The 17,325-nt window shown below is 40.0% G+C and overlaps 1 protein-coding gene across 2 annotated transcripts in view; it reads right to left on the bottom strand.

The window, feature by feature from the left end:
* The window catches only part of PDE7B (phosphodiesterase 7B), a 301,759-nt gene that overhangs the window by 126,501 nt on the left and 157,933 nt on the right, over positions 1-17,325 (bottom strand). Inside the window, exon 1 of one of the 2 annotated variants that reach the window (XM_079146231.1) lies at positions 5,561-6,393. The exons of the other annotated variant lie outside the window; for it this stretch is intronic. Coding sequence (XP_079002357.1) covers positions 5,561-5,798 — 238 coding nt within the window. The 5' untranslated portion in view covers positions 5,799-6,393. Of the gene's footprint in view, positions 1-5,560; positions 6,394-17,325 lie in introns of those variants that run through there. 2 annotated transcript variants of the gene reach the window in all.

The following is a 17,325-nucleotide window of genomic DNA, read 5'->3' on the forward strand; positions in this document are numbered from 1 at the left end:
CCATGAATGCAGAACCTGTGGATACCAAGGGCTAGTTGTATTTTTCTTCAGGCATCTTGAGAAGGCTTCATGAAGAGTCTTGCATGTGAGTGTGGGAATGGGAGAAATTGGGGACCCAGAGGGGAGTCATTTTAAGCATTGGGAACAATGAGTAGAAAGCAAAAAGGAAGCTGTGGGATGCCTGTCTTGTCTGGGTAGAATAAGAGTGATAAGAGTGCTCAGAGGGCAACATCGACAAGTAAAGGGAGCTCATTCCAGAGAGTGGAGAGCTTTGAACGCAAGATGAAAGATTGTGGATTTTTTTTTTTTTTTTTCTGCAAACATTAGAAAATCATTGAAGAATTTTGGAGAAGGGCAAGAAAACTCTGCCTTTCTTTTTTTGACATTGTTTTTCTAAATCACAGAGCAGAAAGAAGAGGGATAGAGAAAATACTGCCATCGGAGGCTACTGTAGAATTATAGACAAAACAACATGAGGTTTGACCAAGGGGCACGTAACTGAATAGAGAAGATGGAAAGGGTGAGCGAGAAGTTGATGAGAAAATAGAACCAATACCCAGAATTATGTGTTATGCTTACCATTTACTGAGAATGGAGCAGGTCTTGGTCTCTTTCTAGGCACTTTTTTGGGGGGCATTATCTCATTTAATTCTCATAACAACCTAATGTGAAGGTGCTATTATTACTGTTATTCCATTTGTATGGAAGAGAAACTAAGTCACTGAGAGGTGAAGTAACTTGTCCAGAGTCACACAGTTCAGTAATGGGGATGCAACGTTCAAAAACCTTTAAATCTCAATACTGCAACTAACATCTGGCACATAGAGCCTTTTTTATGGACTTAAAACCAATCAGAATCGGGACACTGGAGGAAACCACTTTAAACCTGGGTTTCTATCATTCACAAAAACAAATCAAAGTGAAAGACAAGGTTTGGTTCAAGATGAAAGGATGTGTTCCAGTTTTGAATTAATTTTGCATTCCCATTTTAAGAATGGATTAAATGGCCAATGATTATTATCCAGTACAGCTACAGACTGAATGCAGGCTAATGTCTACAAGCAGTAGTTTTAGAAAAATCTTATGAATTAATGTCAGGTTATTTGCTATTGAGACAAATAGATTTTTAAAGCAATTTGTTCTCCTTTGAATGAAATCATTAGGCACTGATTAGTATTTGAAAGTGTATATGAAGTTTTACAAGTGCTTTTGAATTTCACCAGTTTTACAGTCAATGTTTTGAGTAGACAGAGAGGCTTAAACTAATAAGTGCTTGTTTTCACACTGATGCTGTAGACTGAACTCTGATTCATAAATTCATAATTGTTCTCTGTGTCTGTTTATTCATCTCTGAGTCTATGTTGCCCAGCACAATCCCAGGTATACACTAAGCAACTAACAAATGCTCCTCGAATTATAATGATCAGAGTGTTTAGTCTTTAATATATTTAGTTCACACCATGTCTGATTATTGAAAGGTTTAAAATTAAATTTAAACGGTAATTTGAATTGTGGTTTAGGAATCAGAATTCTTTTGGAGATGTTCTTGTCTGACTTAATATTAAAAGCTGGATATAAAGCGAACTTCTGATATTTATATTCTCTATGAAATGTGGGACAAGTTTCAAGGGCTATTGGGAAATTGGCTATAATTTTTTCTTTCTTTTTATTTTTTTGAGAGTTTTTTTTTTAATATATATTTTTTCTGGAACTGAAGCCTATTGAAATGGGAACAAGCCTAATAAATAAGTAAAATATAATGTAAAATTTAGACCAGAGATGCCAAAATGAAAGGTAAGTTCCACAGCTGCAGAGTTTGCAGTTATTTGGATTGAATTTTAAAATCAAATTATTTATTCAAGTAAGAACAAGTCCTGCTAGGGGTGTCTAGTCTTAAACTGCTTGCTGGCTAGAATCATAATTAGAATAATATTTGTGCTCACGGCATCTGAGAAACCACCTGTTGTTTCTCCTCCTTCTTCCCGCTCCCTACCTTAGAGCAGGCTTTCACCCCTGATGCTAAAAGCTTAATTTCTGTTACTAGCAGATGAGGATTTTCCCCTGGGTCTTTCCAACACTTGAAGCTTGTATCTAAGACTAAAACTCACAAGACAAGTTGACAAATGCAAAGGAGGTACAATTTTTTGAATTATTTTACATGCTACTATTATTTTTCTGGTTTGACTGAGGTTTGCATCATGAATTCTCATGCTTGTCTCATCAACATATAATTGATAAAGCCATGTCTTGAAGTTTTAAGTGTAAATTTAAATACCTAGCATGTGTCCCAATCATGTGAGTTTTGGAGACCAGAGCTGGGCAATTGAGGTCCTGGTCTGGTTCTGACATAGTTGAAATGTGTCAGCAGGGACAAATTGCTTAGTCTCTGAGTTATTTACCTCAGCTCTAAAAGTACAGGAGTTAGCTAGTTAATCAGATGATCCTGCAAAAAGGGGGGAAAGATGTAATTAAATAATATGGTACAATTCAATAAATTGAGTTGACATTCTGACCTCAAACATGTCAATCACCTCCAGAGCCCCTTTCTAGGGTAAACAGTGCTTTGGCCAATGCCCAGCTTGGGGGCACCCCAGTTGCCATAAACCCCAACATGTGAAAGTGACTAGTCCTTCTTCCTCCTGCTGTTTCACATTCTCTTCTCCAGCCTATCACTTGGAACAGTCACTAATGTGTCTCCAGTGCACAGTGATCTGAAGATGGTAGGAGATGTCCACATGTCACCTCCTTGCTCTCATCACAGCACTGGCCTCCTTTGCCTCCAGCATTTACAATTCAGTGTATTTCATCTTAAAAATCTCTCATGAGTACTTATTTATATATTTATTTTCCCATGAATTCCTTTGCCCTTTCCATTTAAAATAAAATCTCAAAACATTTTTCTATTTCACTTGTGAAGAACAAAGTTCCAGTGTCATCTAAGAAGCATGAGTAAAAATAAGGATGCCCTTCATGAAGGAAAAGAAGAGCTGGAACTTTTAAGGTTACATTAGACCAGTAACACCATCTCTAGAGTCCTCTAAAGTGACTATTAGTTCTATTCAGAATTTCTGCAATTTCATGGTTTTTAAACATTTAAACCAATTCATCTGATACCACAAGCAGTCAAAATATACACAGAGTTTATAATATTAGGTTTTCCTGTTTTCAGTTACTAGCATAGCAAAAATATTGTTGCCGCACATGCAGTGTATGAAGTACCTACTGGTAAAGATAGCCAAGAGGAGGGAACACACAGCTACTGGAGAAGGTGGGACAGGATGCTTGAACTGAATTTTGTAGTTTGAATAGAACATTTTCAGGTAGTTGATCCAAAGAAGACATTTGAAGCATAGGACTCAGGTAGGGTGCCACTTGATGCACAGTGAGTTGCTTAATGATATTGTCACAGTATAAATTGTTTGAGGGCACTGAGGCAAGGGTGAAAACCGATGGAGTGGGGGAGGGGGAAGATCATCGCGTGACTGGGTATTTGTTTTAAGGCAGTTTCTAACATAAACCTGTATACACAGGGGAAAACTGCTTAAGCTATCATGTCTAAAAATGAAGAAAAGGCAGATTTCGTGTTCTTGAAGCCCCATGCTGTCACTCTCCAATGGTGAAAATGGCCCAGTTGAACAGCACCCTATGCTGGGAGGAAAGGGCATCAGGGACCAGGGGAGCCAGGAGGAAGCAGGAGACAATTCTGAAAGCAAAGCAGCTCACCTCTGCGGCCCATCATAGGGCTCTTTGCTCACAGATGAATACTGAGGTTTATGCAGACACCAGAAATTGTGAGGCCTTCTCTCTCTGAGAATGGGAAAGCAGGGGGAGGAGAAGGCAGGGGAACCAGCATCCTTCGGGGAGATGCTGAGTTACAGCCTTCTCCTTCCAGACAGGGTGACCAGGGGTGCAACTTTCTTTCCAAATGGCCACTGACATGTTTCCATTGTAAGTCATGCAGCGGAAGTTAAGACTCAACTACCTCTCCTTCCAAAAGTCTAGGAAACCCATTTAAGCAATGAGACGTTAGAGTGACTCTTTTTTTCTCTCTGTAGTATTGCATCTTCAGGAATCAGACACCACTAACACACTGTAGAAAAAGGACATACCTCCAAGCCCACAGACATGCTAACATCTGTTGAATTCGGCAGTTTTACCAGAGGGTGCCATTTCAAATATGAATTTTAATCATTTAATTTAATAAAACAAACCGAGGACAGTAACAGTTGAAGTGTCACAGTTAAATTTTCTGCCCAGGTGGCTTTTTCCACTTTGCTTGCCCTACGCACATGAAATATGGGATGGCTTCCGCATTACCTCATTTCTTCTGACCAAGACCCATTTCCCAGTGCTCCATCTCTCGAATGCCACATAAACCTCAGAATGATTAGTTTCCTTCTCTTTTCTAAGCACTTAAGTACTCATTGTTTACTACAGACCAACATTGGTTTGTTTCTTAAAAATTCCTTTCTTTGCTCAGACCCTTACTTTTTAACAATATTCTTTATAGATTCTTAGGCAACTTAACCAAAAAAGTTTTGTCGTAAGTTATTGAAAACAAAACCAGGCAAGTCTTGATTTCCTAGTCTCTTTCCATGAGAAAGAGAGAGGTAATTTTGGGTATATCTTTTCCGTCCACCCCATCTCTCACCGCCAATGGCATGTCAGGATTCCACTGCATAGGGCCAGCCAAGACTTCAAATACATAAACACTCACTCATATTCTGCCTTCTCAAGTGAAGCCACTACTTTACAAATATTTACCAACATATTCCACAAAAGGAGAGATCACCTTGGAGTCACTTATGGCATGTGTAATTTATGGGTTCTTCATGGGGATCCCAGTCATCTTTGTGTCCTTGTGCCCACTGTTAGAAACAGCAAAGTCTCCATGACTGTCCCAAATACAGTACATTCTTATGACATGACAAATCCCCTATGAATCATAATTTCCACATTAGTGGGTGAGTTGATTTTTCCTTTCATCAATGGGGTTGTTTGTATTATTGTCACTTGTCAAAGGGGAAACTGAGGCAAGAGAGTTTACCAACTTGCCCAGGACATAAAAAGTGTGTAGGCCAAACTCAGTCCTGGGAATATCAGGCATTCTGTAGTCATACACTTAACAATTGGAAGATACATTTTACTTTATATGCAGAATTACAGAAAGTAACTCAAAGATAATATTTTTCTTGAAGACAGCTCTAATTTGTCAACAAGAAATGTTGGAGGCAGAATGGACATTAAAAAGCATCCAGTTCCACTCTCTCCTCTGGAGGTCTGAAACTGAGGAAACTCAGCGTGTTTACGCTCACAGGGCTAGCCTGCAGCGGGCTGAACCCAGATCCCAGGTTTCTTGATTTCCACCCTAATGGACCTCCTGCCTTATCACTCTTAATTGTAAGATGTCTTTCTAGGACAGAGCAAACATTTGTGAGTCCCAGCCCTTGGACCCTAGGCTGTACAGTTTGTCTTCCTTCTGTTTCCCATTTCTATGACTTGGGCTCTTGGAGTAATCAGATGTGGCCCTGCCACCTGGTGCACCCCACGGTCAATTTACCTGGAAAGCTGTGGAGAGCATCTTCGTTTTCCAGAATGCCTCTCTGTTTGGTTGCCTGCAGTTCATTTTTGGATTTCCAAACCAGCTTGACCATCCTGATCATCTCTGGCAAGTCCCAGGGCAGCGGCCCCTGCTGGCACCCCGGCCGGCTGCCCAGGGAGGAGGGCAGCACACCTTCGGGGGCTGTCCACCTCCTGCCTAGCTCTGCCGAGTGGAAATACCGCTCTAGTACAGGCATTCTGCCCTGTGCCCCAGAAGAGGAGGTAGGGCTGCCGCCGCCACCGTCGCCGCCGCTGCCGCCGCGGCTGCTGCTCGCGGAGGGGAAAGTCTTCCCAGGCACGGGTAGCAGAACCCCCGTAAGATCCTCTCCAGCCTTGGAAAGACAAGCCTTCTCCAGCCTGGCACAGCCTCCCGTCTCTCCGGTCCCCCGCAAACGCTGGCGACGAGAGCGAGGCACTTCCCAAGGTTTCTCACTGGTGAGAAACTGTTACTGTACTCCTTCCTGAGAGATAGAATGCATTTCCCCGCTTCTCTCTCAGGCACTGAGTTCACAGCACTTAATTAATCCCAGGCTACAGCTGGAACCACAGCAGGGGGAAGAAAAGCCATCGAGTTTTCTGCATTTGCGTTTCCTCCTCTTCCTCCTGATTTGTTTCCAATTCTCTCTTTGGTGCTTGTCAAAGTTTGTCAAACGTCTTAGCTCTGAAGGACTTCAGGCAAAGAAGTGAGGCTCCCTCTTTGCCAGACTCTCTGGGGGGTCCCCCAGAGGCCAGTTATCTGGAGGTGTCAGGTGAGGAGTCAACCACCGACTGCAGGAAGCCTAGAAGCTTCCCAGGCTCTGGTCCTTCTAATCCCCAGGAGCTCTCAGGGAAAAGAAAAAAAAAAAAAAGGTGGTGGGGGCGGGAAGCTGAGCACCGCAGAACCAGTTCGCAGCAGCTTCTCTCCAAAGGCCAGGTGGGGGGACCAACGCCCTGGGATCGAACTGGGCTGATCCTCAGGATCCCAGATCAAACACTCTCCCTCCTTCCCCACACCCCTCCCCCTTCCCTGTCTTTTGGTTCTCAGCAAACCTAACCGGGTTTTGGCTTATTAGTCAAATCCCTTGTAACCTCAGCTGCCCTTCAGCTGGAAGGGAAATAACATGGAATCACATTCCAAAGCTGAGAAAGAAGTGAATTAGAGAAGAGTCAAGGTCCCCGTGCATATGCTCAGTGGGTCTGTGTTGTGTTGTCTGGACACATGGATAGCTAAAAACCCACTTTCAAATGGAAGCAATCATTTTAAAGGATGTTCACAGGGGGCATAAGCAGTCCTGAAAAGAAAGGAAAAAATGTGTGCAAGATTCACTTTCTGGAGAGAGTGCACTGTGGGCTTAATATCTGGGCCACTGACTACTGTGTCCCCACATGAGTGCGGTTAAATTGAGGACAACCATGGGCCAGTCCTCTTGTTTCCCGAGGCTCCGAGATGAAGGCGCTCACCCTGGAAGCAGAACCAGCACAGCAACAAGGGATGCCCCCCGTAGCTTATGTGAAAGGCCCTGGACATAAACGAAAGTGGGGGTGGTATTATGCTTGGCACTTTCATCAGTAAATTGGGTTTGTGGGAACAATTTGAACTTGAACATTCACATGGATAGCCCCTGTTTTCTTGGAGGACATTATAACAAGCCTATCTCCCTCTCCTCTCCACATCTCTGCAGTGCAAAGGGCTTTGTTTTGGTTGGCCCTTTATTTTGCTGATGTACAATCTGTTGCTCCTGCTCTACATTCCTTTTGGGGCTGGTTTGATCACACAGTCATTTGATGTTTCTTTAGGGGAGCATGGAGGAGACATGGGGGGAAGAGAAGAAAGAGCATCCCAAAGTGTGTTTTGTTTTCATTGCTCCTACCTAATTTTTTTTAAAGTTCATGTCATTTTGTTGTTATTATTATTCCACGATTTCTCTAAACCCAGGGTTAATAAGTTTGGTTTTCCACACTGGTAAGTGATTTTTTTTTTTTTTTTTTTTTTTTTTTCTGGATGGGAAAGTGCGCCAGCAAACCTATTCTCTTTCCAAATAGGTGAACAAGGGGTAATATCTATACCAAACAACAATGAAAAAAATCGAAGACACTACTTTTCATGACTTTCATCATTAAAGTATCGATCAAACAGCTCTTCCTAGTACAACCAGATATTTATACCATCCAATGAGGGAATTATCAGTGATCCACTTTATCGGGAAGTGGTGCCATTCTTTATTTCCCTCTGTTAGAAGATGAAAGGATTCGGCCTCAGTGTGACGCATCCGCTACTTCAGTCCTTCCAGTCCTATCTTCCCTCTCCATCAGACTAGAGGCACCAAGGCTTTCCAGAATTGAGAGACAATATTTTCTTTAATAAGCACATGTAGGCTGCTGCACTCTATTACCATATTTCCTGAATAATGTTTTAAACTCACTTCTTAGTCACAAACTTCCTTGACATAACAACTGAAGAGTTTCCTAAGTGTTTGACTATTTTTATTTTTGTTCAGTTATTTTGCAATAGCACTTAGCATCAGGATATCCTGACCCTTGGAACAAAGGGGTTAAGAACAAAGAAAACAAATATATGATATAATATATCACATACACTAATATTATTGAACATGATTCTTCATTGCACAGTTCTTCAAGAATGAACTTTTATTTTTTAATCCAAGGATATAATTTCAACTGTATTCTTTATAATGTTTTACATATTTCCTTGTAAAACTGTCCTGTGGAGTTATAAGGATGTTGGACCATGGAACATGAAGACTTCCTATGGGAGATGAGTTAGGGCCAAGCAAACATCACTTCAAATTTTTGTTCCTAAGGAGGAACCTACTTCATTTGAAGGTTTTGGAAGTTAAAAATGTTTGCACAATTTAAAAAATGTCCCCCAATATGGGATTATCTTCATCCCAGAGCCAGAAGTGCAAAAATACCACAAGAAGGTCGTTCTCATGATATTTCTGGCTCACATAGAAACAGGAAGTACAGGAAATCTTGCGAGAAGCTTGGCTCAGGGGATTTTGGCTCAACTCAAGCTCAAAAGACAAGCAAACTGATGGGACAGTAGCTAGAACTTACTGGACTGAAATCTCTGTATCGCGCTATTGCTCTGAAAGGTGGTTTTGTTACATTTTGTGCAGCTGGCCTCTCATAGACTGCCACCTCTTTGGTCTTGCATATAGTTACCTTAGAAGAACATGCCAATGAAGCTGTGGTTCTTCCTCTACTTGTTCCATGAGCATCATTCACTTTGATGCTGCGTGTGCAGTCTGTGTCACAGGATATGGGCAAGGGGTAGAGATGCTCTGTGCTCAGAGGAGTCATGGAGCAGAGTCTCATCTGCCTGACTTGTAAGAACTCTTACAAATGTTAACATCTGTAATTCACGTGCTACAGTCAGAAAATTTTAAAACAGATTTTCAAAATAACCAAGTTCAGGCATTGTGAGTCAACCTAAACATTTCATTAAGAGGAAATATAGGAGTTCTCTTCTTGTGTGAGAGAAATGTACTGAGAACTATCAAAGACAAACAGCTTGTTCCAGTGGAAACCTAATTCTAGCAAAAAGGCATTGCTCTCTGGTTGCAGGTATAAAAGAAAAGAAATTGATAACCCTAACACAAAAAGAAGAGTGTCCAAGGCACAGTTGATTTGGTTCCTGAATTATTTTGAAGAATCTTTAGTATTCTGATGGCTATGCAAAAATCTTGTAGACTGCGAGTCACTAGGCGGATAAGACTTTTTATGTATGATTTTAAAAATAAAATATTAACAGCATTAAGTATTTCTAATCATCCTAGAGAATGTACCTTAAAAATGCAAACAGAAACTTATATTCATTGCCACCTTATTTTCTTTTTAGCCTATCAATAAATTCTCATAAAAACTCATCTTAATGAAAATCTCATTCCATTATTTTGGAAGTACTTTATTCTCTTTTTGGTCTCGTTTCTTCTCTATCTTTTGGGAAAAAAACAATGTCAAACTATTGAGGGGACTGTCCTCTTCATCAATTTCAGTCCAATATGAATGTGTAAACACACACATACACACACATATGTGCATGACCACCCTGTTTTGAATTCAAATGCAACTCAAAACGAACAGGGAAGGAAAAACAGGTCTTTTAACTTTGTTTAATGTAGTCTAAGTAGAAGAAGCTCAAACAATTTACAGTGTCCTTCAGGAGAAATAGAAATGTAATAGCTTTGGCCTTGCTAGATCTCAAGGAACAATGCCAGCAAGTAGGGGAAAAGGGACTGGTCTACAGACCGACCATACAAGGCAGCACATATTCTGTTGTCATGTGGAAAAGGGGCAGAAGTGGGTGGTGCAAAGATGAGGAAAAGCTGAGGTGGGGGGAAGTAAAGGGATTGAGCTGACAGATTGATAGTTTGATTTCGCACAGGTATCTAAGCTATACCCAATCATTCTCTTATTCACTTCTGCAAGTATGTACCGACTGTGAGGACAGCAGCCGCAGGGATTCGCTTCCTGTGCTGGTTCTGGGTGTTTTTTTCAGGTACCTGAAATCTGTAGGGACTCTGCTGCCTAGATCCTGGGCTTTCAGTGTGAGTCACATCTTGTCGTCTTCCATTGTTATTATTATTATTTTTGTTTTTCTAAGAGAGAAACCAGGGTTCCCACTAGCGTCAGACCTCTACCCTGGCTCTTAGGTCTCCTTAACCCAAGCTGAACTGACTGTCCTCTGAGAGTTTTGCCGGCCCAAGGGTTGAGATCAGGGTGGCAGGAAGACCCACTTGTCTTTCCTTGGTTCCCTCCCTGCTGGTGAACATGGCCTCCTGTTCTCTTCCACACTGAACGTAACTCTACCAGTGCTGACCCTGGCCACCTCTGACTGTAACCATTTTAGGATTCCAGAACATATTGTGAAAGATTGTTAAGTGGTGGTAGAGGACACTTTCATAATTTCATATTTGAGGTGTGTCTATTTTTTATAAAATAGCTGCAACAATGAAATCTCTAAAGTAATCCTCCATGCCTACTTAGGTTTACAAAAACTGGGTTCAGTCTGTACTCACCACCAAATTTTGCTTCAACTTAGCGCCTTATCTACAAATAGATATAAGAGCAATAAGCACCTTATCCATTACACTGGGATCTTATAAGAAGACTAAAATGTGAACGACTTTTTTTTCTTTTTTCTTTTTTTACAGACTGCATTTTGATTCACTGTACACAAATGGGGTACAACTTTTCATTTCTATGGTTGTACACAATGTAGATTCACACCATTCATGTAATCATACATGTACATAGGGTAGTGATGTCTGTCTCAGTCCACTCTCTTTCCTTCTCCCACCTTCTCCTGCCCCCAAATGTGAGCTATTTTAAAACCAAAATGTGGTACAAAATTGAATATTATTATTTTTAAGTTATAAGAAATCATACTTGACAATTTACCTAAACTCAAATTTTAGCTATACTTTATTAGAAATCTTAAAAGCCAAACCCACCCCTTGAAATCAATACCCCTTTGGAAATTTGTCTTCCTCATGAGAAGGCAGGAGTTGAGGAAATCAAAGATGGGGTAGTGGATAGAGGGCATTGGGGAGTGGCCTTTGGGGACAGAGAGTGAAGAATTTAAGGGTGGAAGGGTCTAGAGTAAGATAGGCAAAATTGTTGACCTGTGAATGAGCATAGTTAGATAAAGGATAATGTATGAGTTACTAGAAGTGGCTTGATAAGATAAATATTGTTTATAAGTGCATTTTGGAGGTATAATAGCTAATGAGCCACATCTAGGTTGAAGCCTGCATGATCTTTACTATGGTTATATTGGTGCTCTAGTTAATACGGTAGAGGTTCTGGTGATGGACAAATTGTGCTTCTGGCAAGCCCACAATGATGTAACTGGGTGTGTTTCACGTTCCTGGGCTGTGCAGTTCTGTGTCCTAGGCTCTGCTAGGGAACATGTGTCTTCAGTCTGCCTGCTGGCCTCATTTCCCTAGAACAAACTTATGGGAGCCTCACAAATTATTTGCGGGGGTCTTTATTCCGCAAACTTTTTTTTTTCTTTCAATCCATTTAAAAAAATATTATGTACACTTGTTAACCATATCACGAAAAGAGTTCACAACATAATCTTCAAATTTAAATGCATTGTTAGATGATCCAGGAAGACACAAGAAGGCAAAATTTTGATTTGTCACTTTAAGCATATCGACTAGAATACTGCCTCCACAGAAGAATTTTGTTTGTCAATTTATACATTTCAAAGAAGTATATTGTACAAAAACAAAATATAATGTATAAAAGGCTGAACTATGTTTCTACTCGTTCTCTTCTGTATAAGAGTGAGAAGCATGACTTCTGAAAGTTCTCAGAATTAGGCTGGGCTCAGAAGACCCCAAGGAGAGTAGAGGGAGATATCCACAAAGCACTGTAGGAAAATGCCGGATGAGATCTTCTTCCTCTTAATATAACAAAAGTAAACCAGCCACTAATAAGATACAGGAAGATTATTGATGTAAGTAGCATAACAAAAGGAAAGTGAGAAAGTGGTAAGGAATAAGCTTCTACAGGACCTGCATTTGTCCTGATATTCACTTACGTTTATGTGAAAGGAACTCAAAGTCAATTTGAAAGAAGGACAGTCCACCTCCTAACGTGTACAGAGTGTAATCCTGCTGTCTCTTCAATGATTATTTTTTTTCTCTTTTCTTTTTCTATTATTACCCCCTGGTGGTTATGAATTTCATAAAATATCTTTGCCAACAGGTGTCTCTCAGATGCTATTCTGAAACAATGTTTTTCAATTGTTAATATGCAAATGAATGACCAGGTAATCCACTAAAATGCAAGATGCTAATTTGGCAGGTCTGGGTAGGGACCTGATACTTTACATTTCTAACAAGTTCCCAGAGGATGACAAGGCTGTGGATCTGTGACTATCCTCTGAATAACAGGCCTAAAGTTCTACCACGTGACAACTATTGTCTGCTTGTTCTGTATTAGTTATTTATGAAAGAAAATGCAGCATAAGTCCCATTCTTTACAGGTACATCTATTAAAATTGAAAACAATCATACTGGTGGGGGTCAAGCACTTACAAAGGAAATAAACAATCAGACCTGCTACATATAAACAAGGGCTGGCTATATCAAGGGACATTCATTGAGCCACTGCTTGGCTTTCCAATTTTGTTTCATTGTTTTCTTTCCACTTATGGATTAACTTTAAAGATAAATTGAATATTAGGTAGAAGTCACTGTGATGAACATATATGATGTCTTGACTTTGTAACTAAGTTTTTTAAAGTCTGTTATCAATGTCAAAAAAAACTTGACCAATTTTGTCATTCCTTTCCAGCATTTTCTTGCAGCCCTGTCACCATTTCCAGAATGGCTGGAGTACAGGCAAGGCTCTGAGCCTTCAGTCTTCATCACTGGGATATTCTCCCAAGACCAGCTTCTTCATTTGATTTATTATACATTATGCAAAGTGGTCTTTGGAGGAAGCCTGGTAAGCTTTCCCACTGTCATATTCCAGGCATGAATGAATGGTGACCAGATGATTCCACAAAGAAATAAATATGGAAAAAAAAGTCTTCCATGGCATTGTAGCCACTGGCCAGTGATGCTGCTGACTCAGAGAAATGCACCGCAATGCCATTTCTCATGTTTTGCCTTAGCAAAACACAGACATACGGAACACACAAAAGACAAATAACATAAACTCTCCAACGGGCTACGCTTTTTAGCAGGTATGGCCTGGAAGTCATGCAGCCCCAGATGCAGTATTTGTGAGAAAGCGATGCCAGGAGCCAGAGGCATGTGAAAATCAGCTGGAAAGACGAGGTAATCAAGAGCATGAGGCTAGAATACCACCACATTTATATGATTAAAAATTTGTACAGTTAACTAACAAGAACGCTTAGAATAATGAAAGCATCTGTTGTAATTGGAAACACAGTTTGTTGTATTTTTTTCCATTGTCTTCCTTGGGTTCTTTCTAAGGCTAAACACTTTGCTATGGTTACAAACACCTATATTTCCTATTATCCAGGGGTATAACTTAAAAACAAGTAAAAGGAAACTGGAAGATAGTGTATTAATGATTATGTACTCATGCCTGTTATTTCAGATAATTTTAGAAATGGTCCTCTGTAGTGGTAGGAGAACTGACAGTGAAAATAAATGGAGGTATTTAATAGAGAATATATATCACACCTCTGCAAAATGTGGTGTGGGGATTCCCAACAAATCATTTTTTTTTGTTTGATATATAGTGTTGCTAGAATAACAACTCTATATCCAAGGAAAGAAAGCATAGTGCACTGGAATACTCTACAGCATTGATGCGTGTATAAGACTTTGCATCAGAAGATTCTCTAAGAATTTTCTTTGGTCATTTTCTTTTTCACCTTCCACTCTGAGTCAAACTCAAATGATATTTTGCTCCTTTTGTTCTGTAAATTACCTAAAAAGATTGTGCATCTTTCCATCTCTAGGATATGGAAACCAACTGGCCCTGCTCAATTTTACTATTTGGATCTCTGGGTATTTCTATTCTTTGTCCTCCATGGTCCTTTTCCTGAATTCATCCTGTGGCCTGTTGGTAAAACTTCTTGCACTCCTTTTTCTCTGATACATCTTTGCATTTAACATCGATGATATTCTGCCGCCTACTAAAATTCAAGGTAAAGTCTACTGACCTTTGACTTGCATACATTCTATGTCTTGCTGTTTTTTATGTTTGTGTGTCTCAATCAGAGTATCAGGGCTCAACTTCAGAAGGACATCCCTAGGCTTTTAATCAATGTCTTTTCAATACTGTTGCTACCTCTCCCTACCCCCGGCTTTCAAACTTTGAGGGGGCGACAGATTAGGTTGCCATTAAGTTGTGTTCTTGGAGTCTTTTATTAACCAATAAAGAAACTTAGATTAAGTCTTGTTTGTTTTTAAATGTTGTATGGTGGCTTGTACATAACAAAATCATGTCATTCACAAATATGTAACACAATGGCAACTATTAAGACTAATTTAACATAAAGAGAATCATTACTTACAAAAACAGTCCAAGTGCCTTTGTGAGAGCATTCAAGACTTTCAAAATAGGCTCCTATTCACCTAGTCTTTATGTTGAATACACAAATTTTCTGGGGGAAATCATATTGTTCTCCAACCTGCCAGGTGCACTCAAATATTATGGATGGTAGTGGAAAAATGACCTCTGAAGATGGCCACCTTCTTAGAGCCTTGGAACCTGTAAAGGACATGGTGGGGTTAACACGCAAGAGGGAAATTAAGTCCCAGAATGAATTGAGGAATGCTATCAGCTGGTGTTAGACTAGGGAGAATTCCTGGATTATCGGGATGGACCCCGTGTAACCCTGAGAGGCTTCGTATGAAAGAGGGAGACAGGAGAATCAGTGGCAGAGGGGTGTGCTATGAGAAAGACTCCCGCCTGCTGGCTTTGAAGACAGAATTGTGGCCCACAGCCAGCAAAAAGGGAGCCTCCAAAAGATTGGAAAAGATGAGAAAATGCATTTTCCCTTAGAGTCACCAGAAAGAGACACCAGACCTGGGGGAACCTTAGTTTTGGTCCAGTGGGATCCATTTTAGTCCTCTAGCCTTCAGAACTATAAAATAATAAATAAGTTTTATGGCAATTTGTTGCAATAACAACAAAAAAATGAATATATCATGTTTTTTGCTCACAGTGCCTCCCTGGTTGGAAAATTTTTTTCCATTTGTTTAATCTAGATAAAGTCTCATTTGGTGCCCTGCCTTAAAATTGATTCTTCTGTTTAAATTAAACGGCACGTCTTATCCATTTATTGATTAGTAATGCAACTTCACTTCTACCATTATTTGCCCCTGATGCTCTGGCATGTCTTCCAATTTAGACTTTAGAAGCCATCATTTTATACTTTGTAACTTGAATTATAGTGATGTGCCCTTTATTCATTCTTTAACTCATTATTATTGAGTCTGCTTCAAACCAAGGCTTTGGTATGTAAAAAACGTGATTCTTGACCTGAAAATTGTTTACAAATTTAGTGGAGAGACTAACTATAAAGCACAGTGAATTGTAGTGCTATAATATAAATACAGGTAGATATAAGAAGTCTCAATTAGTGTTTGTTATTAATGATGATAATCAACTTTTTTCATTAAATGTTTCTCCATAGCATGAAATTAAGACAAAGCCCTAGAAATTTTAACTTAAACTTTTAAAAATTATGTGCACTATAATATGACATAAAATCTGTACATAGCCAGGAAAATATTATATTTTTACTGATTTTTTACTTGCTAGAACTTTTAAAAGTTTAATGATTTTAAAACCTGCTAAAGTATTCTTACTCTTTTTCTTAGGTGAGTAGATATTGTTTTCCTAGCAAACTGGCAGCTTGGGAAAAGTCCCTTTTCCAATGGAGAAAAAAAAAGAGGAATCACAGTACTTGAGTTTTAAGGGAATTTAGAGATAAATTATTTCCATAAGAACATGTCATGGTCAGCTTGGGTTGCAATATTAAAATACCATAGGCTGGATGGTTTAACAACAGAAATTAATTGTACACAATTCTGGAGGCTAGACAAAGGTCAGAGTACCAGCACAGTTGGGTTCTGGTGAGGTTTCCTAACTTGCCTTTCTGCTGTACCCCCAAATGTCAGAGAAAGAGTGGCAGCAAACTCTCTGGTGACCTCTTTTGACAAGGGCGGTAATTACCTTCTCAAATCCCTCATCTTGGGGATTTAAGGTTTCCACATAAGAATTTTCAGGGGACACAAGCTTTGGCTGCGTAGCATTTTTTTTTTTTTTTCTAATTTATGTCAATAGTAAAACCTGATTCAGACGGCTAAGTTTTGGGTTCCCGTAGATGTCAGGGCAGGTAACTTCCTCTGTATTCTTATTGTCAGACACAGTGCTATGATTTTCAAAAATGCAAAATTCGTTATTTAATCCTTACAAGAACTTGAAAGAGGTAGACACAACATGACCCTTATGAAAGTAAACGTGACAGAGATTCAGAGACTATGAAGCTTACAAGGGTGATAAGCACAACCTTTTAATATTAAGCTATATTGTGTGTGGCTGCAATGGTGTATAAGGCAATAGGAACCTACTTCATTTATAGCTTAACTGTCTCTGGTTATATCATCAACTAAAAAGCGAGATGAATTATAAAAGAAAGAATAATTGACACTCAAACATCTTTTTCTATAGCTGTGTATGTGCTGTGGGCCCTCTATGAGCCTGTGTGACCTGCGCTACGTTTGAGCCATAGGCAGGGGAAGTCACTGTCTGTGAACTCCCAGGCAGAAACCCCTGGTATGAGACTGCCCACTTCATTCTGGCACCCTGACCTGCTAACGACTCAAGTTACAAGCAGACTCCCAGGAGATGGTATAGCCTGCCAAACGCCAACACACTGTACTGCAAGACCCCTGCCACCAACCAAGAAACAAGCACGGAAACAAAACTCCTGCTACTGAACCCTTATTCCTGCCTTTGATGTATTCTCCCTTACATAAATATTGGAAGCTTTTTCAGTCATTCAGTTCCTATCAAGACTGGAAGACCCATCAGGCACCCCGCTTTTTAATTCTAATTTTTGGCATTGTCTTATTTCTTACTGATTAGTTCAGACTTTTTATTTTCTCAGTCAGCTCATACCTTCTGAGCAGCAACCTGCTCTGTCAGGGTGCTGGCCACCCCCTCACATCTGGCGACTTGATTCAAACAGCGACTTCCCTGCCTGTGGCACAAACATCA

This window comes from Sciurus vulgaris (genome assembly GCF_902686455.1).
Source record: "Sciurus vulgaris genome assembly, chromosome: 7".
NCBI lineage: Eukaryota > Metazoa > Chordata > Mammalia > Rodentia > Sciuridae > Sciurus > Sciurus vulgaris.